This window comes from Phyllobates terribilis, unplaced genomic scaffold (genome assembly GCF_046119375.1).
Source record: "Phyllobates terribilis strain yellow unplaced genomic scaffold, ASM4611937v1 Scaffold_1__5_contigs__length_1240528914, whole genome shotgun sequence".
Taxonomy (NCBI): domain Eukaryota; kingdom Metazoa; phylum Chordata; class Amphibia; order Anura; family Dendrobatidae; genus Phyllobates; species Phyllobates terribilis.
The window spans coordinates 857,241,345-857,269,209 of NW_027362761.1; the positions used below are offsets into that span (position 1 = coordinate 857,241,345).

General features: G+C 49.7%; 1 protein-coding gene across 2 annotated transcripts in view; it reads left to right on the top strand.

Annotated features, from left to right (window-relative positions):
* LOC141153714 (alcohol dehydrogenase 1-like) overlaps nt 1–27,865 on the top strand; it is a 163,503-nt gene that overhangs the window by 91,342 nt on the left and 44,296 nt on the right. For both annotated transcript variants that reach the window (XM_073638783.1, XM_073638793.1), the window contains exon 5: nt 14,239–14,458. In XM_073638783.1, coding sequence (XP_073494884.1) covers nt 14,239–14,458 — 220 coding nt within the window. The remainder of the gene's footprint in view (nt 1–14,238; nt 14,459–27,865) is intronic.

Here is a 27,865-nt window from a genome sequence, read left to right on the forward strand (position 1 = left end):
AAGAGGAATGGATTAAGAGAGATGCTGATTAGAGTGCGGTGGTGGCCGGTAAGGTACAGTCTGCATGCATCATATTATTCAGAATTAATTCAAATTTCAGACACTTCAGCTAATGGACACTTAAGCTGAGGGACACAGACTGTAGTCTGACACAGACTCCTGGCTCTCAATATATTTGTAACTGAATGCATTCAGCTGTGAACCAGAGGGGAGTGGTCTGTGCTCATCTTGATCAGCTGATTAAGGCTGAACCAGATGTAGGATACTCAAAGGTTCAGTAAACAGGGTCATAAATGAAAGTGGGGGGTGGGTAGTGTAACTTGGGTCACGTACCATTAGTATATAGTAGGAGCAGACAGATATAGGGAAGGCTGCATGGAAATCAGGATGGCAAAGTTGGGTCACGTACCATTAGTATATAGTAAGAGCAGAGAGATATAGGGAAGGCTGCATGGAAATCAGGATGGCAAAGTTGGGTCACGTACCATTAGTATATAGTAGGAGCAGAGAGATATAGGGAAGGCTGCATGGAAATCAGGATGGCAAAGTTGGGTCACGTACCATTAGTATATAGTAGGAGCAGAGAGATATAGGGAAGGCTGTATGGAAATCAGGATGGCAAAGTTGGGTCACGTACCTGTAAGAGGAATGGATGAAGAGAGATGCTGATTAGAGTGCGGTGGTGGCCGGTAAGGTACAGTCTGTAAGAGGAATGGATGAAGAGAGATGCTGATTAGAGTGCGGTGGTGGCCGGTAAGGTACAGTCTGTAAGAGGAATGGATGAAGAGAGATGCTGATTAGAGTGCGGTGGTGGCCAGTAAGGTACAGTCTGCATGCATCATATTATTCAGAATTAATTCAAATTTCAGACACTTCAGCTAATGGACACTTAAGCTGAGGGACACAGACTGTAGTCTGACACAGACTCCTGTCTCTCAATATATTTGTAACTGAATGCATTCAGCTGTGAACCAGAGGGGAGTGGTCTGTGCTCATCTTGATCAGCTGATTAAGGCTGAACCAGATGTAGGATACTCAAAGGTTCAGTAAACAGGGTCATAAATGAAAGTGGGGGGTGGGTAGTGTAACTTGGGTCACGTACCATTAGTATATAGTAGGAGCAGAGAGATATAGGGAAGGCTGTATGGAAATCAGGATGGCAAAGTTGGGTCACGTACCTGTAAAAGGAATGGATGAAGAGAAATGCTGATTAGAGTGCGGTGGTGGCCGGTAAGGTACAGTCTGTAAGAGGAATGGATGAAGAGAGATGCTGATTAGAGTGCGGTGGTGGCCGGTAAGGTACAGTCTGCATGCATCATATTATTCAGAATTAATTCAAATTTCAGACACTTCAGCTAATGGACACTTAAGCTGAGGGACACAGACTGTTGTCTGACACAGACTCCTGGCTCTCAATATATTTGTAACTGAATGCATTCAGCTGTGAACCAGAGGGGAGTGGTCTGTGCTCATCTTGATCAGCTGATTAAGGCTGAACCAGATGTAGGATACTCAAAGGTTCAGTAAACAGGGTCATAAATGAAAGTGGGGGGTGTGTAGTGTAACTTGGGTCACGTAACATTAGTATATAGTAGGAGCAGAGAGATATAGGGAAGGCTGCCTGGAAATCAGGATGGCAAAGTTGGGTCACGTACCATTAGTATATAGTAGGAGCAGAGAGATATAGGGAAGGCTGCATGAAATCAGGATGGCAAAGTTGGGTCACGTACCATTAGTATATAGTAGGAGCAGAGAGATATAGGGAAGGCTGCATGGAAATCAGGATGGCAAAGTTGGGTCACGTACCATTAGTATATAGTAAGAGCAGAGAGATATAGGGAAGGCTGCATGGAAATCAGGATGGCAAAGTTGGGTCACGTACCATTAGTATATAGTAGGAGCAGAGAGATATAGAGAAGGCTGCATGGAAATCAGGATGGCAAAGTTGGGTCACGTACCATTAGTATATAGTAGGAGCAGAGAGATATAGGGAAGGCTGTATGGAAATCAGGATGGCAAAGTTGGGTCACGTACCTGTAAGAGGAATGGATGAAGAGAGATGCTGATTAGAGGGCGGTGGTGGCCGGTAAGGTACAGTCTGTAAGAGGAATGGATGAAGAGAGATGCTGATTAGAGTGCAGTGGTGGCCGGTAAGGTACAGTCTGTAAGAGGAATGGATGAAGAGAGATGCTGATTAGAGTGCGGTGGTGGCCGGTAAGGTACAGTCTGCATGCATCATATTATTCAGAATTAATTCAAATTTCAGACACTTCAGCTAATGGACACTTAAGCTGAGGGACACAGACTGTAGTCTGACACAGACTCCTGGCTCTCAATATATTTGTAACTGAATGCATTCAGCTGTGAACCAGAGGGGAGTGGTCTGTGCTCATCTTGATCAGCTGATTAAGGCTGAACCAGATGTAGGATACTCAAAGGTTCAGTAAACAGGGTCATAAATGAAAGTGGGGGGTGTGTAGTGTAACTTGGGTCACGTAACATTAGTATATAGTAGGAGCAGAGAGATATAGGGAAGGCTGCATGGAAATCAGGATGGCAAAGTTGGGTCACGTACCATTAGTATATAGTAGGAGCAGAGAGATATAGGGAAGGCTGCATGGAAATCAGGATGGCAAAGTTGGGTCACGTACCATTAGTATATAGTAGGAGCAGAGAGATATAGGGAAGGCTGCATGGAAATCAGGATGGCAAAGTTGGGTCACGTACCATTAGTATATAGTAGGAGCAGAGAGATATAGGGAAGGCTGCATGGAAATCAGGATGGCAAAGTTGGGTCACGTACCATTAGTATATAGTAGGAGCAGAGAGATATAGGGAAGGCTGCATGGAAATCAGGATGGCAAAGTTGGGTCACGTACCATTAGTATATAGTAGGAGCAGAGAGATATAGGGAAGGCTGTATGGAAATCAGGATGGCAAAGTTGGGTCACGTACCTGTAAGAGGAATGGATGAAGAGAGATGCTGATTAGAGTGCGGTGGTGGCCGGTAAGGTACAGTCTGTAAGAGGAATGGATGAAGAGAGATGCTGATTAGAGTGCGGTGGTGGCCGGTAAGGTACAGTCTGTAAGAGGAATGGATGAAGAGAGATGCTGATTAGAGTGCGGTGGTGGCCGGTAAGGTACAGTCTGTAAGAGGAATGGATGAAGAGAGATGCTGATTAGAGTGCGGTGGTGGCCGGTAAGGTACAGTCTGCATGCATCATATTATTCAGAATTAATTCAAATTTCAGACACTTCAGCTAATGGACACTTAAGCTGAGGGACACAGACTGTAGTCTGACACAGACTCCTGGCTCTCAATATATTTGTAACTGAATGCATTCAGCTGTGAACCAGAGGGGAGTGGTCTGTGCTCATCTTGATCAGCTGATTAAGGCTGAACCAGATGTAGGATACTCAAAGGTTCAGTAAACAGGGTCATAAATGAAAGTGGGGGGTGTGTAGTGTAACTTGGGTCACGTAACATTAGTATATAGTAGGAGCAGAGAGATATAGGGAAGGCTGCATGGAAATCAGGATGGCAAAGTTGGGTCACGTACCATTAGTATATAGTAGGAGCAGAGAGATATAGGGAAGGCTGCATGGAAATCAGGATGGCAAAGTTGGGTCACGTACCATTAGTATATAGTAGGAGCAGAGAGATATAGGGAAGGCTGCATGGAAATCAGGATGGCAAAGTTGGGTCACGTACCATTAGTATATAGTAGGAGCAGAGAGATATAGGGAAGGCTGCATGGAAATCAGGATGGCAAAGTTGGGTCACGTACCATTAGTATATAGTAGGAGCAGAGAGATATAGGGAAGGCTGCATGGAAATCAGGATGGCAAAGTTGGGTCACGTACCATTAGTATATAGTAGGAGCAGAGAGATATAGGGAAGGCTGTATGGAAATCAGGATGGCAAAGTTGGGTCACGTACCTGTAAGAGGAATGGATGAAGAGAGATGCTGATTAGAGTGCGGTGGTGGCCGGTAAGGTACAGTCTGTAAGAGGAATGGATGAAGAGAGATGCTGATTAGAGTGCGGTGGTGGCCGGTAAGGTACAGTCTGTAAGAGGAATGGATGAAGAGAGATGCTGATTAGAGTGCGGTGGTGGCCGGTAAGGTACAGTCTGTAAGAGGAATGGATGAAGAGAGATGCTGATTAGAGTGCGGTGGTGGCCGGTAAGGTACAGTCTGCATGCATCATATTATTCAGAATTAATTCAAATTTCAGACACTTCAGCTAATGGACACTTAAGCTGAGGGACACAGACTGTAGTCTGACACAGACTCCTGGCTCTCAATATATTTGTAACTGAATGCATTCAGCTGTGAACCAGAGGGGAGTGGTCTGTGCTCATCTTGATCAGCTGATTAAGGCTGAACCAGATGTAGGATACTCAAAGGTTCAGTAAACAGGGTCATAAATGAAAGTGGGGGGTGGGTAGTGTAACTTGGGTCACGTACCATTAGTATATAGTAGGAGCAGAGAGATATAGGGAAGGCTGCATGGAAATCAGGATGGAAAAGTTGGGTCACGTACCATTAGTATATAGTAGGAGCAGAGAGATATAGGGAAGGCTGCATGGAAATCAGGATGGCAAAGTTGGGTCACGTACCATTAGTATATAGTAGGAGCAGAGAGATATAGGGAAGGCTGCATGGAAATCAGGATGGCAAAGTTGGGTCACGTACCATTAGTATATAGTAGGAGTAGAGAGATATAGGGAAGGCTGCATGGAAATCAGGATGGCAAAGTTGGGTCACGTACCATTAGTATATAGTAGGAGCAGAGAGATATAGGGAAGGCTGTATGGAAATCAGGATGGCAAAGTTGGGTCACGTACCTGTAAGAGGAATGGATGAAGAGAGATGCTGATTAGAGTGCGGTGGTTGCCGGTAAGGTACAGTCTGTAAGAGGAATGGATGAAGAGAGATGCTGATTAGAGTGCGGTGGTGGCCGGTAAGGTACAGTCTGTAAGAGGAATGGATGAAGAGAGATGCTGATTAGAGTGCGGTTGTGGCCGGTAAGGTACAGTCTGTAAGAGGAATGGATGAAGAGAGATGCTGATTAGAGTGCGGTGGTGGCCGGTAAGGTACAGTCTGTAAGAGGAATGGATGAAGAGAGATGCTGATTAGAGTGCGGTGGTGGCCGGTAAGGTACAGTCTGTAAGAGGAATGGATGAAGAGAGATGCTGATTAGAGTGCGGTGGTGGCCGGTAAGGTACAGTCTGCATGCATCATATTATTCAGAATTAATTCAAATTTCAGACACTTCAGCTAATGGACACTTAAGCTGAGGGACACAGACTGTAGTCTGACACAGACTCCTGGCACTCAATATATTTGTAACTGAATGCATTCAGCTGTGAACCAGAGGGGAGTGGTCTGTGCTCATCTTGATCAGCTGATTAAGGCTGAACCAGATGTAGGATACTCAAAGGTTCAGTAAACAAGGTCATAAATGAAAGTGGGGGGTGGGTAGTGTAACTTGGGTCACGTACCATTAGTATATAGTAGGAGCAGAGAGATATAGGGAAGGCTGCATGGAAATCAGGATGGCAAAGTTGGGTCACGTACCATTAGTATATAGTAGGAGCAGAGAGATATAGGGAAGGCTGCATGGAAATCAGGATGGCAAAGTTGGGTCACGTACCTGTAAGAGGAATGGATGAAGAGAGATGCTGATTAGAGTGCGGTGGTGGCCGGTAAGGTACAGTCTGTAAGAGGAATGGATGAAGAGAGATGCTGATTAGAGTGCGGTGGTGGCCGGTAAGGTACAGTCTGCATGCATCATATTATTCAGAATTAATTCAAATTTCAGACACTTCAGCTAATGGACACTTAAGCTGAGGGACACAGACTGTAGTCTGACACAGACTCCTGGCTCTCAATATATTTGTAACTGAATGCATTCAGCTGTGAACCAGAGGGGAGTGGTCTGTGCTCATCTTGATCAGCTGATTAAGGCTGAACCAGATGTAGGATACTCAAAGGTTCAGTAAGCAGGGTCATAAATGAAAGTGGGGGATGGGTAGTGTAACTTGGGTCACGTACCATTAGTATATAGTAGGAGCAGAGAGATATAGGGAAGGCTGCATGGAAATCAGGATGGCAAAGTTGGGTCACGTACCATTAGTATATAGTAGGAGCAGAGAGATATAGGGAAGGCTGCATGGAAATCAGGATGGCAAAGTTGGGTCACGTACCATTAGTATATAGTAGGAGCAGAGAGATATAGGGAAGGCTGCATGGAAATCAGGATGGCAAAGTTGGATCACGTACCTGTAAGAGGAATGGATGAAGAGAGATGCTGATTAGAGTGCGGTGGTGGCCGGTAAGGTACAGACATTAGTATATAGTAGGAGCAGAGAGATATAGGGAAGGCTGCATGGAAATCAGGATGGCAAAGTTGGGTCACGTACCATTAGTATATAGTAGGAGCAGAGAGATATAGGGAAGGCTGCATGGAAATCAGGATGGCAAAGTTGGGTCACGTACCTGTAAGAGGAATGGATGAAGAGAGATGCTGATTAGAGTGCGGTGGTGGCCGGTAAGGTACAGTCTGTAAGAGGAATCGATGAAGAGAGATGCTGATTAGAGTGCGGTGGTGGCCGGTAAGGTACAGTCATTAGTATATAGTAGGAGCAGAGAGATATTGGGAAGGCTGCATGGAAATCAGGATGGCAAAGTTGGGTCACGTACCATTAGTATATAGTAGGAGCAGAGAGATATAGGGAAGGCTGCATGGAAATCAGGATGGCAAAGTTGGGTCACGTACCTGTAAGAGGAATGGATGAAGAGAGATGCTGATTAGAGTGCGGTGGTGGCCGGTAAGGTACAGTCTGTAAGAGGAATGGATGAAGAGAGATGCTGATTAGAGTGCGGTGGTGACCGGTAAGGTACAGTCTGTAAGAGGAATGGATGAAGAGAGATGCTGATTAGAGTGCGGTGGCGGCCGGCAAGGTACAGTCTGTAAGAGGAATGGATGAAGAGAGATGCTGATTAGAGTGCGGTGGTTGCCGGTAAGGTACAGTCTGCATGCATCATATTATTCAGAATTAATTCAAATTTCAGACACTTCAGCTAATGGACACTTAAGCTGAGGGACACAGACTGTAGTCTGACACAGACTCCTGGCTCTCAATACATTTGTAACTGAATGACATCAACACCCTATATAAGGTGTGCTTAATTATTAGGCAACTTCCTTTCCTTTGGCAAAATGGTTCAGAAGAGAGATTTGACGGGCTCTGAAAAGTCCAAAATTGTGAGATGTCTTGCAGAGGGATCCAGCAGTCTTGAAATTTCCAAATTTTTGAAGCCTGATCACCGAACAATCAAGCGTTTCATGGCAAATAGCCAACAGGGTTGCAAGAAGCGTGTTGGCCAAAAAAGGCGCAAAATAACTGCCCATGAATTGAGGAAAATCAAGCGTGAAGCTGCCAAGATGCCATTCGCCACCAGTTTTGCCATATTTCAGAGCTGCAACGTTACTGGAGTATCAAAAAGCACAAGGTGTGCGATACTCAGGGACATGGCCCAGGTAAGGAAGGCTGAAAAATGACCACCTTTGAACAAGAAACATAAGATAAAACGTCAAGAATGGGCTAAGAAATATCTTAAGACTGATTTTTCAAAGGTTTTATGGACTGATGAAATGAGAGTGACTCTTCTTGGGCCAGATATATGGGCCAGAGGCTGGATCAGTAAAGGGCAGAAAGCTCCACTCCGACTCAGACGCCAGCAAGGTGGAGGTGGGGTACTGGTATGGGCAGGTATCATCAAAGATGAACTTGTGGGACCTTTTTGGGTTGAGGATGGAGTGAAGCTCAACTCCTAGACCTACTGTCAGTTTCTGGAAGACAACTTCTTCAAGCAGTGGTACCATAGGCGGATTATAATGAGGGCAATATGGGCTACCGCCCGGGGGCCCTGGGACTCCAGGGGGCCCATGAATTGCTCCCATTATAATGCGCATTTTTTTCGGTCACTGCCGCGCTGGCCGAAGGTTTAGATGATCACCGCTGCGGGCCCGCAGCTGTAGGCGGTTTGAATCATACTGTGTCGCCCCGCCCTGCTAGTGCCACATGATGCTCCCATCTGGCCGCCACGGCTGTATATTCACTAGCATGGGCATGCAGTTTAAATGCTGTTGGTACCGCCCTGCCTGACGTCATGTGGCAGGGCGGTCCCAACATCATTTACATTTCCCGCCGGCGCTAGTGCATATACAGGGCTGCGTGATGCAGCCAGCGTGTCTGTGAGTGGCTGCTTTGAACTTTGGGACCGCCCTGCCACATGATGTCAAGCAGGGCGGTCCCAGAGTTCAAAGCAGCCACTCACAGACACGCTGCATCACGCAGCCGCTCCCATCCAGCCAGCTGCAGATCCACCGGGCGGGCAGTTTGAATGATGCTGGGACCGCCCTCCCACATGACGTCAGGCAGGGCCCAGCATACACAGGGGCACGGCATACAGGCAGACAGTGGCGGGAGGGCCCCCGGACTGCTCCCCCAACAGCGGCGCACGGCCGCTACTTCTTCGGCCAGGCCAGCACTGCAGCAGTTAACTTTCCTGTGCTGGCCCGGCCGCATCACTGCTAGGAGACACGGCCCTGTGCGCGGCCGTGTCTCCTAGCTGTGATGTCACGCAGTGCGCACCCGGCCTGCACTGCTGCAGTCTGCATCGGAGAGGAGCAGGAGGACTAGAGCGAAGAGGAGCAGGAGGACTGGAGCCGAGCCGGGGGATGGTGAGTGTGTGAAAGTGAGTGAGAGTGAGTGTGTGTGTGCAGGCAGACATAATTGTGTGATGTCTGTTTATATGTATTTTTGTGTTTCAAATGTGTTTATGCGTGTATGTATGTGTATGTCTGTGACTGCGTGCAGCCTCCTGCTGTGTATAGATGGCGCCGTGCGACCTCCTGCTGTGTATAGATGGCTACGTGCGGCCTCCTGCTGTGTATAGATGGCTACGTGCGGCCTCCTGCTGAGTATAGATGGCTACGTGCAGCCTCCCGCTGTGTACAGATGGCTACGTGCGGCCTCCTGCTGAGTATAGATGGCTACGTGTGGCCCCCTGCTGTGTATAGATGGCTACGCGCGGCCTCCTGCTGAGTATAGATGGCACCGTGCGGCCTCCTGCTGTCTCTGGGGGGGCGCCTTGCGGCCTCCAGCTGTGTATAGATGGTGCCGTGCGGCCTCCCACTGTGTATAGATGGCTACGTGTGGCCTCCTGCTGTGTATAGATGGCGCCGTGCAGCCTCCTGCTGTGTATAGATGGCTACGTGCGGCCTCCTGCTGAGTATAGATGGCTACGTGCGGCCTCCCGCTGAGTATAGATGGCTACGTGTGGCCTCCTGCTGAGTATAGATGGCTACGTGTGGCCACCTGCTGTGTATAGATGGCTACGCGCGTACTCCTGCTGAGTATAGATGGAGCCGTGTGGCCTCCTGCTGTCTCGGGGGGACGCCGTGTGGCCTCCCGCTGTGTTTAGATGGCTACGTGCTGCCTCCTGCTGTGTATAGATGGCGCCGTGCAGCCTCCCGCTGTGTATAGATGGCTACGTGCGGCCTCCTGCTGTGTATAGATGGCGCCGTGCAGCCTCCCGCTGTGTATAGATGGCTACGTGTGGCCTCCTGCTGAGTATAGATGGTGCCGTGCGGCCTCCCGCTGTGTATAGATGGCTACGTGCGGTCTCCCGCTGTGTATAGATGGTGCCGTGCGGCCTCCCGCTGTGTATAGATGGCGCCGTGCGGCCTCCCGCTGTGTATAGATGGCTACGTGCTGCTTCCTGCTGAGTATAGATGGCTACGTGCGGCCCCCTGCTGTGTATAAATGGCTACGTGCGGCCTCCAGCTGTGTATAGATGGCGCCGTGCGGCCTCCAGCTGTGTATAGATGGCTCCGTGCGGCCCCCCGCTGTGTATAGATGGCGCCGTGCGGCTCCCCACTGTGTATAGATGGCGCCGTGCAGACCCCCGCTGTGTATAGATGGCACCATGCGGCCCCCCGCTGTGTGTAGATGGCACCATGCGGCCCCCCGCTGTGTATAGATGGCACCGTGCGGCCCCCCTGCTGTGTAGATGGCACCATGCGGCCCCCCGCTGTGTATAGATGGCACCGTGCGGCCCCCCGCTGTGTACAGATGGCACCGTGCGCCCCCCCGCTGTTTATAGATGGCACCGTGTGGCCCCCCGCTGTGTATAGATGGCACCGTGCACCCCCCCCGCTGTGTATAGATGGCAGTGTGCCCCCCCCGCTGTGTATAGATGGCACCGTGCGCCCCCCCCTGCTGTGTATAGATGGCTACGTGCGGCCTCCTGCTGTGTATAGATGGCTACGTGTGCTCCATATTGAGTCATACAATAAATGTAAGGCTATGTGCCCACGATGTAGAAATGCTACGGATTTTTTTTGAGCATTTCTGCATCTCCCTGGCAGAAAAAACGCATGCGGATTGTACATGCGTTTTTGCTGCCAGGGACATGCGGAAGTGAAGCGTTCTTCACATGCATTTCTGCATGCGGGTTGACAAGCACTTTCCAAGCGATTTTAGCATCACTTGGAAACTGCTTGACAACTTGGTCACACTATATAAATCCATGCAACCAGCATATATAGTGTGACCGAAAGAATGATAAAAAATAAAAAATATATACTTACCTTCTGATGGCCTGCCGACGTCAGCGGCCGCGTGACCCGTCACATGACTAAATGACGTCACGGCAGGTCCTTTTCAGACCATCGTGAGCTACCGGCAAGCCAGGACGCATCGGATAAAGACACCGGGGGCCATCAGAAGGTGAGTATAATATTTATTTTTTATTTTATTCTTTTTTTACAGGTTCTATGGTACCTGGGTCCGGAGGAGAGTCTCCTGTCCTCCACATCCAGGTACCATCCACACATTGAAACGCATGGATTCTGCATGCACAGAAGCAGTGATGCGGATTCCATGCGTTCCAATGCAAGTCAATGGCGGCGAAAACGCAGCGCTTCTGCAAAATAATTGGAAGTGCTGCGGATTTTTTCTGCAATGATAATCCACAGCGGAAATTTCTGCAGCATGTGCACAGCACATGCGGATTATCATTGGGAACATAGCAGACCTTCTACCATGCGTTTTTTAAGTGTTTCTGCAGCGGAATTGCTGCTGCGGAAACGCTTAAACGCATAGTGGGCACACAGCCTAAAAAAAATTATTATAATTAATGTTCTGCCAAATTAATTTCATGTGAACTATCACAGGGTGTAATGCACACGCCCGGACTGACTGGCGTGTGCGTGTATACGTAGTGATTCCACTGGACCGTACCAGAGAGTGAATGCCTGGAGGGGCGTAACTAAGCATCCACCCGATCCGAGTCGCACGACGGCATACGACACCAAGGAGGGACCGAGCAGAGGGACCAGGTGCTACTCCAGGTCAGACCCCGGACACGGCTGTTGACCCACACTGGGGAATACAGGAACAGACACAGCAGGTATGCAGACGGGTGGATGCTGGCAAGCACGACTGGTATGCAAACAGGGAGGTACTGGCAGGTACGACAGGTTGGAGCACAGAGTGGATAGGACCCAGTACAGACTGGGACTCAGGGACAGAACCGCAGATGCGGTGGACATACACAGCAGAGTGAGGCCGCCCGGAGTGGCGAGCAAGAGCAGAGCAAGACGAGACCGCCTGGAGCGGTGAGCGAGAGTAGAGCAGGACGAGGCCGCCTGGAGCAGCGAGCAAAGGATCAGAGCAGAGCGAGACTGCCGGAGCAGCGAGCAAAGGGTCAGAGCAGAGCGAGACTGCCGGAGCAGCGAGCAAAGGGTCAGAGCAGAGCGAGACTGCCGGAGCAGCGAGCAAAGGGTCAGAGCAGAGCGAGTAGAGCAGGACGAGGCCGCCTGGAGCAGCGAGCAAAGGGTCAGAGTAGAGCGAGACTGCCGGAGCAGCGAGCAAAGGGTCAGAGCAGAGCGAGACTGCCGGAGCAGCGAGCAAAGGGTCAGAGCAGAGCGAGACTGCCGGAGCAGCGAGCAAAGGGTCAGAGCAGAGTGAGACTGCCGGAGCAGCGAGCAAAGGTTCAGAGCAGAGCGAGGCTGCCGGAGCAGCGAGCAAAGGGTCAGAGCAGAGCGGAAACTGCAGGAGCGGTGAGCAAGGCGGAGCAGAGCGGAAACCGCAGGAGCGGTGAGCAAGGCGGAGCAGAGCGGAAACCGCAGGAGCGGTGAGCAAGGCGGAGCAGAGCGGAAACCGCAGGAGCGGTGAGCAAGGCGGAGCAGAGCGGAAACCGCAGGAGCGGTGAGCAAGGCGGAGCAGAGCGGAAACCACAGGAGCGGTGAGCAAGGCAGAGCAGAGCGGAAACCGCAGGAGCGGTGAGCAAGGCGGAGCAGAGCAGAAACCGCAGGAGCGGTGAGCAAGGCGGAGCAGAGCGGAAACCGCAGAAGCGGTGAGCAAGGCGGAGCAGAGGGGACAGGGCTCTGTTCACACGAAACAGACAGGAAGGGAAAGGCAGAACCAAATACACACTAGATACTTGCAATGAAGTAGCGAGTGGACACTAAACTCACAAACGAAAGTACAGCGACTACGAGTAGGAGTTAGGAGCAGGTTCAGACTCTACAGAAAAAGGGAAGGGACGGACATATAAACAAAACAGGTAAAAGGTAGGAGAGTGTTCAGACAGGAACTGAGTGTTCGGACAGAAACCGACACTGCAGCGAGAGACAGGAGCGAGACTGGGTATGCGGCCCCCAGAGAGGCGGGATGAACAGGCAAGGAGCGTGTTCAGACTGGCCTAGAAATACAGCCAGGCAAACAAACACAGAAACAGATCTAGGTATGCAGCCCCTAGAAGGCAGGATGAACAGGCTAAGAGCGTGTTCAGACAGGTAGCTGGCTAGAGTGCTCAGACAGGACACAGTTCAGACACGGGAACTGATACCGTAAGGCAGGGAGCAGGGAACGACCTGGCACATCAGCGACCAAAGGCCAACTGACAGAACAAGATGCTCAGGCAAGGATTCCAGGAAAGAGCTGGGTTAAATACCAGGTGACAGACAGCAATAGGCTGAGGACGCACAAGGGGTGTGCCCGCAGCAGCTACAAGAAGCAGGAAATGATCGGGCGCTGCCCTTAAGCAGAAGAAACAGAGGCAAGCAGACAGCATGGAAGAAAGCCAGAGTGATAGTCTGGACTGGAAATCAAGTGCGCGCTCTTGCACAGTGGGAGATGGACCACTATGCAAGGATGCCGCCAGGTATGTTACACAGGGGATCATGTGACATGTGATACATCAGGTGTGTGTGTGTGGGTGGGGGGGGCCCGCGCCTTCTAAACTGCCCGGGGCCCTTGCTACTCTTAATCCACCCCTGAGTGGTACTGGAAGAAGTTGGTATCGTTCAAGAAAAACATGATTTTCATGCAGGACAATGCTCCATCACATGCATCCAACTACTCCACAGCATGGCTGGCCAGTAAAGGTCTAAAAGAAGAAAAAATAATGGCATGGCCCCCTTGTTCACCTGATCTGAACCCCATAGAGAACCTGTGGTCCATCATAAAATGTGAGATCTACAGGGAGGGAAAACAGTACACCTCTCGGAACAGTGTCTGGGAGACTGTGGTGGCTGCTGCACGCAATGTTGATCGAAAACAGATCAAGCAACTGACAGAATCTATGGATGGAAGGCTGTTGAGTGTCATTATAAAGAAAGGTGGCTATACTGATCACTAATTTTTTTGTTTTTTGTTTTTGCATGTCAGAAATGTTTATTTCTAAATTTTGTGCACTGATATTGGTTTACCTGGTGAAAATAAACAAGTGAGATGGGATTATATTTGGTTTTTATTGAGTTGCCTAATAATTCTGCACAGTAATAGTTACCTACACAGATATCCTCCTAAGATAGCCGAATCTAAAAAAAACCCACTCCAACTTCCAAAAATATTAAGCTTGGATATTTATGAGTCTCTTGGGTTGATTGAGAAAATAGTTGTTGATCAATAATAAAAATAATCCTCTAAAATACAACTTGCCTAATAATTCTGCACACAGTGTATACTATCTGTTGCAAAAAAAAGGATCCAGTCAAATGTGTAATTGATATATATTTGCCCAATGATAACAATATAACATTTATAGTATCAATGTGAATACTTTTTAAATTAATCAACATATCCTCCTGACATGGAAGCAAATGTCTAATTAACCCCCTGACTCCTATGCTTTCTCCCCATCTTTTTGAATGCAGCATGTGTGAAGCCCAAAATGTAATGCCTGATAAAACCACAAGGTTCTCGTGCAAGGGGAAGACTGTGCATCACTTTTTATGGACAAGTACTTTTTCAGAATATACTGTAGTACCCACAGATGCTGTTGCAAAGATTGATGACAGAGCACCACTAGACAAGGCGTGTCTTTTTGGTTGTGGATTTCCCACTGGATATGGAGCAGCTGTCAATACAGCGAAGGTGAGGAATTACTTACATTATTTTATAATATATTGCTTATATTAAGTACAAAATTAGTTCAAGGAACTCTTTATAAAGGGAAATATAGCGTTGTAGAATTATCATTACTACGTGTAATACCTGTTTACATCATTTTTTGTATACAATACAACAGCACTACCAACTCAATGCTGCTAAAAGGAGCTGTTGTGGCAAAAATAAAACCTTTTATAGCAAAATTATAAATCAAATGTAGCATTTTCTCACTTGGCACAAATATCACAAATGCAGAAGGAAACACTTTATGGACAAGAGTATAGGGACAGCTACACATTACACCAACAAGAGTTTTTATGACCTCACATTCTAAATCCATAGGTATTAATATGGAGTTAGGCTCAGTGGTTAGCACTTTTACTTTGCAGCGCTGGGGTCCTGGGTTCAAATCCCATCAAGGACAACATCTGCAGGGAGTTTGTATGTTCTCCCCGTGTTTGTGTGGGTTTCCTCTGAGAACTCTGGTTTCCTCCCACACAATAAAGACATACTGATAGGGAATTTAGATTGTGAGCCCCAATGGGGACAGTCATGATAATGTCTGAAAAGCGCTGTGGAATATAATGGCGCTTTATAAGTAAGCATAATAAATATAAGTAAGCATAAATAAATCATTTGCAGCTGTAACAGCTTGGGAAGGCTTTCTACAAGATTTTTGTGTGTGTTTGTGGGAATTTTTGCTCATTCATTCTGGAGAGCATTTGTGAGGTAATACCCTGATGTTGGTCGAGAGGGCCAAGCTTGCAATCTCTGTTCTAGTTCATCCTGAAGGTGTCTGATGGGGCTTAGGTCAGGACTATGTGCGGCCAGTTAATTCTTCTACACGTAACTCATCCAACCATACTGTTATAACCTCGCTTTGTGCATTAAGAGGCAGTCAGGCTGGAAGAGAAAAGGGCCTTACCCAAACTATTCCCGTAAAGTTGTAAGCATGCAATTATCCAAAATGTCTTGGTATGCTGAAGCAGTAAAATTTCTATTCACTGGAACTGAAAGGCCTAGGCCAATCCATGAAAAACCACCCCATACTTTGCAGTTGGAACAATGCAGTCAGGCAGGTAATGTTCTTCTAGCATTCGCTAAATCATGACTCCTCTGTCATACTGCCAGATAGAGAAGTGTGATTCGTCACTCCATAGAACACATTTCTACTGCTCCAGAGTCCAGTGGTGGCGTACCGTACACCACCCCATCCAAAGCCTGACATTGTGTGTGATGATGTAAGTCTTTTATACCGCTCTTTTTCCATAGAAACCCATGCTGTGAAGCTCCTGACACAGTTTTTGTGCTGATATTAATGACATAGGAGGTTTGGACTATGCAGTTACGGGGTCAGCGCTGGTGACTTTTATGTATTCCGGGGCTCAGCACTGACGCTCTGTAACTTTATGTGGTGTCACATGGTTGAGTATCTTCATGGCTGAGTTGCTGGGTTACCTGAACGCTTCCACTTTTTAATAACACTACTCATAGTTGATCTTGAAATTTTTAAGAGGACAGAAATTTCACAAGCTGACTTGTTACAGCGGTGACATCCTTGGCTGTTTTTTACCTTTTCTGACATTGTGACAGAAGGCTGCTTACAGCCGATAAGTTGTAATGCAATTTTTAAAGGATGAAACAAAAGCTTTAGGTTTTTTTTTTTATGAAAAAGATTCAGGTGCCTCACAATACAATTGATTCTTTGGCTTGCTGGGAAGCTTAAACGACTAAGCACAGAAATTCACTACTGGTGAATGGGACCCTGCAAGATTAATAATGACCTCCTACTTCAGTACCACGCTCGAATTCAGTGAGCTATTTTTGACTCACCCCCTGGGCCATGGGGTACTCGAAACCGGGTCTTCTGGTGTAAGGTGCTGATCGTGGCGACCCGGTCCCGTGGTTCAGGGTAGTCAGACCAATGTTGTGGCAGTCTATTTATAGATTTGTGAATGTCCGACTACGCCACCCGTGGATTGCGGTCAGGGATAACCGCCGCTGCTAGGCAGACCGCTGAGGCTGGTGTTGGTGTGCAGCTCAAGGGTAGGATAACTCCCCACGGGAGGAGTGTGGCCTCAGGGCAGTGTAGGTGGATGCTGGGGGTGATAGTGCCGGCCGCAATAGTAAAAGGTCAGAGTCCGTTTCAAAACATTTCTGGGTCTTTATTGTAGATGTTATTAATGACCCAACAGTAGTACCGGTTAGGAATGGGCCTGGGTGTCTGAGAGCATTCGAGGGAGCCCCACTGGTCAGGGTGAGTGTGTAGGCCTACTGTTCTCTCTATGCTCTTTCTGACTATCCCCCTCTTCGTGGTGTAATAGCCCACGTCCCTGAGCTTGCCGTGTACTTCTCGCCTGTATGGCTTGCGACTCGGGCCTTGGGTACCTTTTGCTTTCTCCTCGCTGTACTGGTCCCTCTGTATGGCGGAGCCTCCAGGCTTCTTAGGCCAAGGGACCTGAAATCCCTCGCGGGTTGGTTCTTTGCTGCTGGGAATGAATGATAACCCGGACAGCCTCGGACCCCAATGTTCGGTTAGATTGATTCTCTGCCAGGACCGGCTCTCGTCGCCTCTGTCCCTGGCTTGCAGTCTCTCCTCTGCCTCACGGACTCCTCAGCTGCTGCTGACCTGTCCCTTCCTCTAAGAAACCCTTCTGGTCACTTCAGAAGTGGGCTCTGGTCTTTCGTACCCTGCCCCAGTTCCAGCTTTTATATGGCAGCCAGCTCCCCCTACTGGCCTGGGACAGGAGGTGCTGCATGCTAATTGTCCCTAACCAGGGAACCTCCCTCCTGCTCTCAGACGCAGATTAATCACATTTGTGGCAACCAGGCCTGGGGTGCCACATTCCCCCCTAGTAAAAGTTAGTACTCTGGGACTAAGCCTTTTTGGCAAAAACAACCGGGTAACATATGCACGACCATAAACACAACATTAATAAATGGCAACAAACAAAACACAATTGAGTTCTTTAGGTCACAGTGTGGTCTGTGACCGGGTGTCCATGTCACTTAAACAGGTACGGCTCAAACCGGGTAGGGATCTGTCCTAACCCCCAAGTCCTTGACAGTCTTTGCTTGGACAGTCTTTCTTCCGCGGTTGAGCTTGAAAAGGAGGCACCTTGTGCAATTATTTACAAGCAGTCCCGGTTACTCAAAGTTCATAACCTGTTAGTCCATTTGTCACTAGGAGAAACTAGAAAAACATAATTACTGGTCATTAGTGTTGAGCGATACCTTCCGATATTGGGAAATATCGGATCGGATTGGATCGGACCGATACCGAAAAAGTATCGGATATCGCCGATTCCGATACCGGAAACCAATGCAAGTCAATGGGACAGAAATATCGGAATGAAAATAAACCCTTTCTTTCCTTGTAGGTTAATTCTACATGAAGGAAAACAACTAAGAATAATGTAGAATGTATTAGGGAGGTGGGGGAGACAATAAAGGCATAGAGGTTTAGCCCAATCAAATGGAATAGCAGGAATTAATATTTTTTTTTAAGACGTTCTGAGTTACGGAAATATTGACTATGTTAAGTATTTTTATATTTTGTCAGATATTTATGTTTCACTACTTCCATGCTCTTCACCTTCTTTTTTACTTCTCCCACACTTTCTCCTTCATCATACTCAGCATCAGCATCTTTTTCATCCACTTCTTCTTCACCTTCTTCATCTTCATCTTCTTCACCTTCTTCGTATTATTTTTTTTTTTTACATTCTTCATATTCTACTTCTTCATCTTCTTCTTCTTCATCATATTCTTATTTGTGACAGGCATTCCTGTAGTTGTTATCTTTAAAAGTTTGGACATTACACCTTTCGTTCTGCCCGTCACAAAAGATTTACAACAGTATTTGTCCGCGTTCAGTTTGGCCTGCAGCAGCAGGTCTTTTCCAGGGGCACCACGAGGAGGAACGGACTCACCCCCATACGCTGCTTAGTCATCTTCTGCTTATAATTTAGATATTATCTTTTGCTCTGATTTTTAGCCTTATGCTTAATGTTCTTCCGCTTTTTGTTCTGCAGCTTCTTGTACTTCTGCTTCTTGGTTTTCTGTCTCTTGTTCTTCTGTATCTTGGTAGTTGTCTTCTCTTCTTTGTCCTCTTGGTCAACTTCTTCAGGGTCATGTTCTTGGTCTTCTTCGGGGTGGTCTTCAGGGTCGTCGTCTTCGGGGGTCGTCGTCTTCGGGGTCCTCGTCTTCTTCGGGGTCTTCGTCTTCTTCGGGTTGGTCTTCAGGGTTCTCATCTTCGGGGTCCTCGTCTTCTTCGGGGTGGTCTTCAGGGTCCTCGTCTTCTTCGGGGTGGTCTTCAGGGTCCTCGTCTTCAGGGTCGTCGTCTTCGGGGTCCTCGTCTTCTTCGGGTTGGTCTTCAGGGTCCTCGTCTTCAGTGTCCTCGTCAGGGAGATCCAGAGTGATTACTAAGAACCATTTCAAAAAGCTTGAACTTGGAAATGTAGCAGAAGGTACAAGAAGGCTGAGGAACTATCGAGGACCAGCTGACGGTACTGGAACCCGGATGGGTAGAAGAAGGTACAAGAGCCAATGGAACTACGGAGGACCAGCTGATTGTACTGGAACTCGGTTACTAAGCAGGAGGTACCTGTGCCAGAAAGCACTACCAAGGACCAGCAGACGTTGGTGGAACTTGGATACTGAGAAGGAGGCACCTAATCCAAAGGCACTGCCGAGAACCAGCTGACGGTACTGGAAACCGGATGGGTAGCAGAAGGTACAAGAGCCAATGGAACTACCGAGGACCAGCTGACGGTACTGGAACTCGGTTACTAAGCAGGAGGTACCTGTGCCAGAAAGCACTACCAAGGACCAGCAGACGTTGGTGGAACTTGGATACCGAGAAGGAGGCACCTAATCCAAAAGCACTGCCGAGAACCAGCTGACGGTACTGGAACCCGGATGGGTATCAGAAGGTACCCATGTAAAAAAAAGTTTCAATGCCGGGAGCCGGCCGCAGTTACCAAAACCCACAGTCCTCCAGGGGGTGCTTGTCCTATTTGCACTATGGAACCAGCCTTCATTGCCAGATCCCGCAGCCCACATAGGAGTCACCTAAACTGCAGGCACCATAGAGTCAGCTAACCCGACCGCAACACGACAGGACAATGCATTGGAGGCAAAGTGACGTTGACACTACCCGGAAACAGCTAGTGTGCTGGAACCAGGCTGGGCAGGAGGGAGTACCCGTGCCAAAGACACTGCCGAGAACCAGCTGACGGTACTGGAACCCGGATGGGTAGCAGAAGGTACAAGAGCCAATGAAACTACCGAGGGCCAGCTGACGGTACTGGAACTCGGTTACTAAGCAGGAGGTACCTGTGTCAGAAAGCACTACCAAGGACCAGCAGACGTTGGTGGAACTTGGATACCGAGAAGGAGGCACCTAATCCAAAGGCACTGCCGAGAACCAGCTTACGGTACTGGAACCCGGATGGGTAGCAGAAGGTACAAGAGCCAATGAAACTACCGAGGACCAGCTGACGGTACTGGAACTCAGTTACTAAGCAGGAGGTACCTGTGTCAGAAAGAACTACCAAGGACCAGCAGACGTTGGTGGAACTTGGATACCGAGAAGGAGGCACCTAATCCAAAGGCACTGCCGAGAACCAGCTGACGGTACTGGAACCTGGATGGGTAGCAGAAGGTACAAGAGCCAATAAAACTGCCGAGGACCAGCTGACGGTACTGGAACTCGGTTACTAAGCAGGAGGTACCTGTGTCAGAAAGCACTATCAAGGACCAGCAGACATTGGTGGAACTTGGATACCGAGAAGGAGGCACCTAATCCAAAGGCACTGCCAAGAACCAGCTGACGGTACTGGAACCCGGATGGGTAGCAGAAGGTACAAGAGCCAATGGAACTACCGAGGACCAGCTGACGGTACTGGAACTCGGTTACTAAGCAGGAGGTACCTGTGCCAGAAAGCACTACCAAGGACCAGCAGACGTTGGTGGAACTTGGATACCGAGAAGGAGGCACCTAATCCAAAGGCACTGCTGAGAACCAGCTGACGGTACTGGAACCCGGATGGGTAGCAGAAGGTACAAGAGCCAATGGAACTACCGAGGACCAGCTGACGGTACTGGAACTTGGTTACTAAGCATGAGGAACCTGTGCCAGAAAGCACTACCAAGGACCAGCAGACGTTGGTGGAACGTGGATACCGAGAAGGAGGCACCTAATCCAAAGGCACTGCCGAGAACCAGCTGACGGTACTGGAACCCGGATGGGTAGCAGAAGGTACAAGAGCCAATGAAACTACCGAGGACCAGCTGACGGTACTGGAACTCGGTTACTAAGCAGGAGGTACCTGTGTCAGAAAGCACTACCAAGGACCAGCAGACATTGGTGGAACTTGAATACCGAGAAGGAGGCACCTAATCCAAAGGCACTGCCGAGAACCAGCTGACGGTACTGGAACCCGGATGGGTAGCAGAAGGTACAAGAGCCAATGGAACTACCGAGGACCAGCTGACGGTACTGGAACTCGGTTACTAAGCAGGAGGTACCTGTGCCAGAAAGCACTACCAAGGACCAGCAGACGTTGGTGGAACTTGGATACCGAGAAGGAGGCACCTAATCCAAAGGCACTGCCGAGAACTAGCTGACGGTACTTGAACCCGGATGGGTAGCAGAAGGTACAAGAGCCAATGGAACTACCGAGGACCAGCTGACGGTACTGGAACTCGGTTACTAAGCAGGAGGTACCTGTGCCAGAAAGCACTACCAAGGACCAGCAGACGTTGGTGGAACTTGGATACCGAGATGGAGGCACCTAATCCAAAGGCACTGCCGAGAACTAGCTGACGGTACTTGAACCCGGATGGGTAGCAGAAGGTACAAGAGCCAATGGAACTACCGAGGACCAGCTGACGGTACTGGAACTCGGTTACTAAGCAGGAGGTACCTGTGCCAGAAAGCACTACCAAGGACCAGCAGACGTTGGTGGAACTTGGATACCGAGAAGGAGGCACCTAATCCAAAGGCACTGCCGAGAACCAGCTGACGGTACTGGAACCCGGATGGGTAGCAGAAGGTACAAGAGCCAATGAAACTACCGAGGACCAGCTGACGGTACTGGAACTCGGTTACTAAGCAGGAGGTACCTGTGCCAGAAAGCACTACCAAGGACCAGCAGACGTTGGTGGAACTTGGATACTGAGAAGGAGGCACCTAATCCAAAGGCACTGCCGAGAACCAGCTGACGGTACTGGAAACCGGATGGGTAGCAGAAGGTACAAGAGCCAATGAAACTACCGAGGACCAGCTGACGGTACTGGAACTCGGTTACTAAGCAGGAGGTACCTGTGCCAGAAAGCACTACCAAGGACCAGCAGACGTTGGTGGAACTTGGATACCGAGAAGGAGGCACCTAATCCAAAAGCACTGCCGAGAACCAGCTGACGGTACTGGAACCCGGATGGGTATCAGAAGGTACCCATGTAAAAAAAAGTTTCAATGCCGCGAACCGGCCGCAGTTACCAAAACCCACAGTCCTACAGGGGGTGCTTGTCCTATTGGCACTATGGAACCTGCCTTTATTGCCAGATCCCGCAGCCCACATAGGAGTCACCTAAACTGCAGGCACCATAGAGTCGGCTAACCCGACAGCAACACGACAGGACAACGCATTGGAGGCAAAGTGACGTTGACACTACCCGGAAACAGCTGGCGTGCTGGAACCAGGCTGGGCAGGAGGGAGTACCCGTGCCAAAGACACTGCCGAGAACCAGCTGACTGTACTGGAACCCGGATGGGTAGTAGAAGGTACAAGAGCAAATGGAACTACCGAGGAGCAGCTGACGGTACTGGAACCCGGATGGGTAGCAGAAGGTACAAGAGCCAATGGAACTACCGAGGACCAGCTGATGGTACTGGAACTCTGTTACTAAGCAGGAGGTACCTGTGCCAGAAAGCACTACCAAGGACCAGCAGACGTTGGTGGAACTTGGATACCGAGAAGGAGGCACCTAATCCAAAGGCACTGCCGAGAATTAGCTGGCGGTACTGGAACCCGGATGGGTAGCAGAAGGTACAAGAGCCAATGAAACTACCGAGGACCAGCTGACGGTACTGGAACTCAGTTACTAAGCAGGAGGTACCTGTGCCAGAAAGCACTACCAAGGACCAGCAGACGTTGGTGGAACTTGGATACCGAGAAGGAGGCACCTAATCCAAAGGCACTGCCGAGAACCAGCTGACGGTACTGGAACCCGGATGGGTAGCAGAAGGTACAAGAGCCAATGAAACTACCGAGGACCAGCTGACGGTACTGGAACTCGGTTATTAAGCAGGAGGTACCTGTGTCAGAAAGCACTACCAAGGACCAGCAGACGTTGGTGGAACTTGGATACCGAGAAGGAGGCACCTAATCCAAAGGCACTGCCGAGAACCAGCTGACGGTACTGGAACCCGGATGGGTAGCAGAAGGTACAAGAGCCAATGGAACTACCGAGGACCAGCTGACGGTACTGGAACTCGGTTACTAAGCAGGAGGTACCTGTGTCAGAAAGCACTACCAAGGACCAGCAGACGTTGGTGGAACTTGGATACCGAGAAGGAGGCACCTAATCCAAAGGCACTGCCGAGAACCAGCTGACTGTACTGGAACCCGGATGGGTAGCAGAAGGTACAAGAGCCAATGGAACTATCGAGGACCAGCTGACGGTTCTGGAACTCAGTTACTAAGCAGGAGGTACCTGTGCCAGAAAGCACTACCAAGGACCAGCAGACATTGGTGGAACTTGGATACCGAGAAGGAGGCACCTAATCGAAAGGCACTGCCGAGAACCAGCTGACGGTACTGGAACCTGGATGGGTATCAGAAGGTACCCATGTAAAAAAAAGTTTCAAGGCCGCGAGCCGGCCGCAGTTACCAAAACCCACAGTCCTACAGGGGGTGCTTGTCCTATTGGCACTATGGAACCAGCCTTTATTGCCAGATCCCGCAGCCCACATAGGAGTCACCTAAACTGCAGGCACCATAGAGTCGGCTAACCCGACAGCAACACGACAGGACAACGCATTGGAGGCAAAGTGACGTTGACACTACCCGGAAACAGCTGGCGTGCTGGAACCAGGCTGGGCAGGAGGGAGTACCCGTGCCAAAGACACTGCCGAGAACCAGCTGACGGTACTGGAACCCGGATGGGTAGTAGAAGGTACAAGAGCAATTGGAACTACCGTGGAGCACCTGACGGTACTTGAACCCGAATGGGTAGCAGAAGGTACAAGAGCCAATGAAACTACCGAGGACCAGCTGATGGTACTGGAACTCTGTTGCTAAGCAGGAGGTACCTGTGCCAGAAAGCACTACCAAGGACCAGCAGACATTGGTGGAACTTGGATACAGAGAAGGAGGCACCTAATCCAAAGGCACTGCCGAGAACCAGCTGACGGTACTGGAACCCGGATGGGTATCAGAAGGTACCCATGTAAAAAAAAGTTTCAAGGCCGCGAGCCGGCCGTAGTTACCAAAACCCACAGTCCTACAGGGGGTGCTTGTCCTATTGGCACTATGGAACCAGCCTTCATTGCCAGATCCCGCAGCCCACATAGGAGTCACCTAAACTGCAGGCACCATAGAGTCGGCTAACCCGACCGCAACACGACAGGACAACGCATTGGAGGCAAAGTGACGTTGACACTACCCGGAAACAGCTGGCGTGCTGAAACCAGGCTGGGCAGGAGGGAGTACCCGTGCCAAAGACACTGCCGAGAACCAGCTGACGGTACTGGAACACGGATGGGTAGTAGAAGGTACAAGAGCAAATGGAACTACCGAGGACCAGCTGACGGTACTGGAACCTGGATGGGTAGCAGAAGGTACAAGAGCCAATGGAAATACCGAGGACCAGCTGACGGTACTGGAATTCGGTTACTAAGCAGGAGGTACCTGTGTCAGAAAGCACTACCAAGGACCAGCAGACGTTGGTGGAACTTGGATACCGAGAAGGAGGCACCTAATCCAAAGGCACTTCCGAGAACCAGCTGACTGTACTGGAACCCGGATGGGTAGCAGAAGGTACAAGAGCCAATGGAACTATCGAGGACCAGCTGACGGTTCTGGAACTCAGTTACTAAGCAGGAGGTACCTGTGCCAGAAAGCACTACCAAGGACCAGCAGACATTGGTGGAACTTGGATACCGAGAAGGAGGCACCTAATCGAAAGGCACTGCCGAGAACCAGCTGACGGTACTGGAACCTGGATGGGTAGCAGAAGGTACCCATGTAAAAAAAGGTTTCAAGGCCGCGAGCCGGCCGCAGTTACCAAAACCCACAGTCCTACAGGGGGTGCTTGTCCTATTGGCACTATGGAACCAGCCTTCATTGCCAGATCCCGCAGCCCACATAGGAGTCACCTAAACTGCAGGCACCATAGAGTCGGCTAACCCGACCGCAACACGACAGGACAACGCATTGGAGGCAAAGTGACGCTGACACTACCCAGAAACAGCTGGCGTGCTGGAACCAGGCTGGGCAGGAGGGAGTACCCGTGCCAAAGACACTGCTGGGAAACAGCTGGCGGTGCTGGAACCCAGGGTAAATACTAAAAACAGAGTGGAGCCAGAGGCGTAATTGGAGCAACTTTAAAATCTATAGTAGTGTGAATGTGGACAGAGCAGGAGAAATTGCCGGACACACAGCTGGGGATCAGCTGACGTTACTGAACCCCAATAACACTGGAGCAAGCGTTGACTGTGCAGACGGCACTTCTGAGCAGCAACTAGCGGTATTGGAGCCCAGGTTAAATACTAAAAACAGAGGAGCCAGAGGTGTATTTGGAGTAGGTTTTAAATCAGTAGTACAGTGGATGTGGACAAAGCAGGAGAAATTGCCGTCCGCACAGCAGGGGAACAGCTGACGTTACTGAACCCCAATAACACGGCAGCAAGTGTTGACTGTGCAGACGGCACTTCCGAGCGCCAACTGGCGGTGTTGGAGCTCAGGGATAATACTGAAAACAGAGGAGCCAGAGGTGTAATTGGAGCAACTTTAAAATCTGTAGTAGTGAGAAGGTGGACAGAGCAGGAGATATTGCCGTCCGCACAGCAGGGGAACAGCTGACGTTACTGAACCCCAATAACACGGCAGCAAGTGTTGACTGTGCAGGTGGCACTTCCGAGCGCCAACCGGCGGTGTTGGAGCTCAGGGATTACATTTCTGGTGGTAGAAACATGAACACAACAGGAGACCTGGATACTGTTGCCAACCAATTATTTATTCTGGAAGAGGACTGGCAAATTCATGAGAGATCCAGGCCTTGTTCATTTTGAGAAAAGTAAGCCGGTCAACGTTATCGGAGGATAGTCGCATGCGACGGTCTGTTAGTACACCACCTGCGGCACTAAAGACGCGTTCCGATAATACACTAGCAGCAGGGCAAGCTAGCACCTCCAATGCATACTGACCTAGCTCTGGCCATGTATCTAGCTTACAGACCCAAAATTTGAAGGGAGAAGAGCCGTCTGGGAGTACACTAAGAGGGCAAGACATGTAGTCTGTCACCATCTGACGGAAACGTTGCCTCCTGCTGACTGGAGCCGTCTGTGATGGTGTAGACATTTGTGGCGGCGGGGACACAAAACTTTGCCACATTTCGGCCATACTGGTCTTGCCTTGTGCTGAGGCGCTGTTTCTGCTCCCTCTTTGTGCAGAGCTTCCTCCACTGCCTCGACGCACTGAGCTGCTTTGTAAAGCACTAGCAGCACTGCTCTCGGTTGGAATGGAGAACATGATGGAATGCACCAGTGCGTCTTGGTACTCCCGCATTTTACGCTCCCGGTTCAACGGTGTTATGAGGCTTTGTAAGTTGTCCCGGTAGCGAGGATCTAGGAGGGTGGACACCCAATAATCAGCCGTGTTGAGAATGTGGGCGATGCGGCGGTCGTTTCTCAGGCACCTCAGCATGAAATCAACCATGTGCTGCAGACTGCCAACTGGCCAAGAAACGCTGTCCCCTGCTTGAGGCGTGATCTCTGCCTGCTCTGCATCACCCCACCCTCGCTCTAGATACTGACTACTAGAGCATTGTGTACCTCCCTCCTCTGGACAAATGTCTTCCTCATACATTGACTCCTCCTCATCTTCCTCACAAAGTGTCCCCTGCCTAGGCCTTTTTGAGGAACCACGTTGCGCAGACTGTAGAGAAGAAGATGGCATTTGTGACTCCTCATCCTCCACCTCTTCCAAAACCTCGTCCCTTAGTGCTTGCAGTGTTTTTTCAAGCAGGCAGATAAGGGGGATAGTCATGCTGTCTAGTGCATCATCTGCACTCGCCATCTGCATGGAATAATCGAAGGCACGCAAAACGTGGCAAATGTCCTTCATAGAGGCCCACTCAGTGGTGGTGAAGTGTGAACGGCGCGCACTGCGACTTGTTTGCGCCTGCTGCAGCTGGTACTCCATTACTGCTGCCTGCTGCTCACACAACCTCTCCAACACATGTAACGTTGAATTCCACCTAGTGGGTAGGTCCGGAAGACGTAATCGCAGAGCTGCAATGCGTGATCTTGCATTGCTGGAACGCCGCAAGTGAGCGCACTCTATGCGGACCTTGTGAAGCAGTGCATCAAGGTCCGGATAGTCCCTCAAAAAACTCTGCACGACCAAGTTGAGCACATGTGCCAGACATGGGATGTGAGTGAGGTTGCCTAGGCCCAGAGCTGCCACCAGATTTCGGCCATTGTCACACACTACCATGCCTGGCTGGAGATTCGCTGGCACAAACCACACGTCGCTCTGCTGCTTGATGGCATTCCAGAGCTCCTGCGCTGTGTGGCTTCGATTCCCCAAATAAATTAATTTTAATACGGCCTGTTGACGTTTGGCCACGGCTGTGCTCATATCGGTCATCATAACAGGTAACCGTTCACGGGTCGATGTGGAGGTAGACCGTGACGGCTCCTGCAGCGCTGATTCAGAGGAACTGGAGTATGAGGAGGAGTCAATGTGTACAGACTGGATTCCTACAATCCTTGGAGTTGGCAGAACACGTACAGCGCCACTCTCAATATCTGTACCCGGCTCCACAACATTTACCCAATGGGCAGTGAGGGAAAGGTATCGTCCCTGTCCATGCTTACTGGTCCACGCATCGGTGGTCAGGTGGACCTTGCTACTGACGGCGTTTTGTAGCGCATGTTTAATTTTTCCCTCCACATGATGTTGCAGGGCAGGGACGGCTTGCCTGCTGAAATAAAAGCGGCTGGGCACGTTGTATTGTGGGACTGCCAATGCCATAAAGTTACGGAAGGTGTCAGTCTCCACCAGCCTGAATGATAGCATTTTAAGGGCCAGTAGTTTAGCAATGCAAGCATTCAGAGCCTGTGCTCGGGGGTGGTTTGCCGAGTATAGGCGCCTTTTCTCC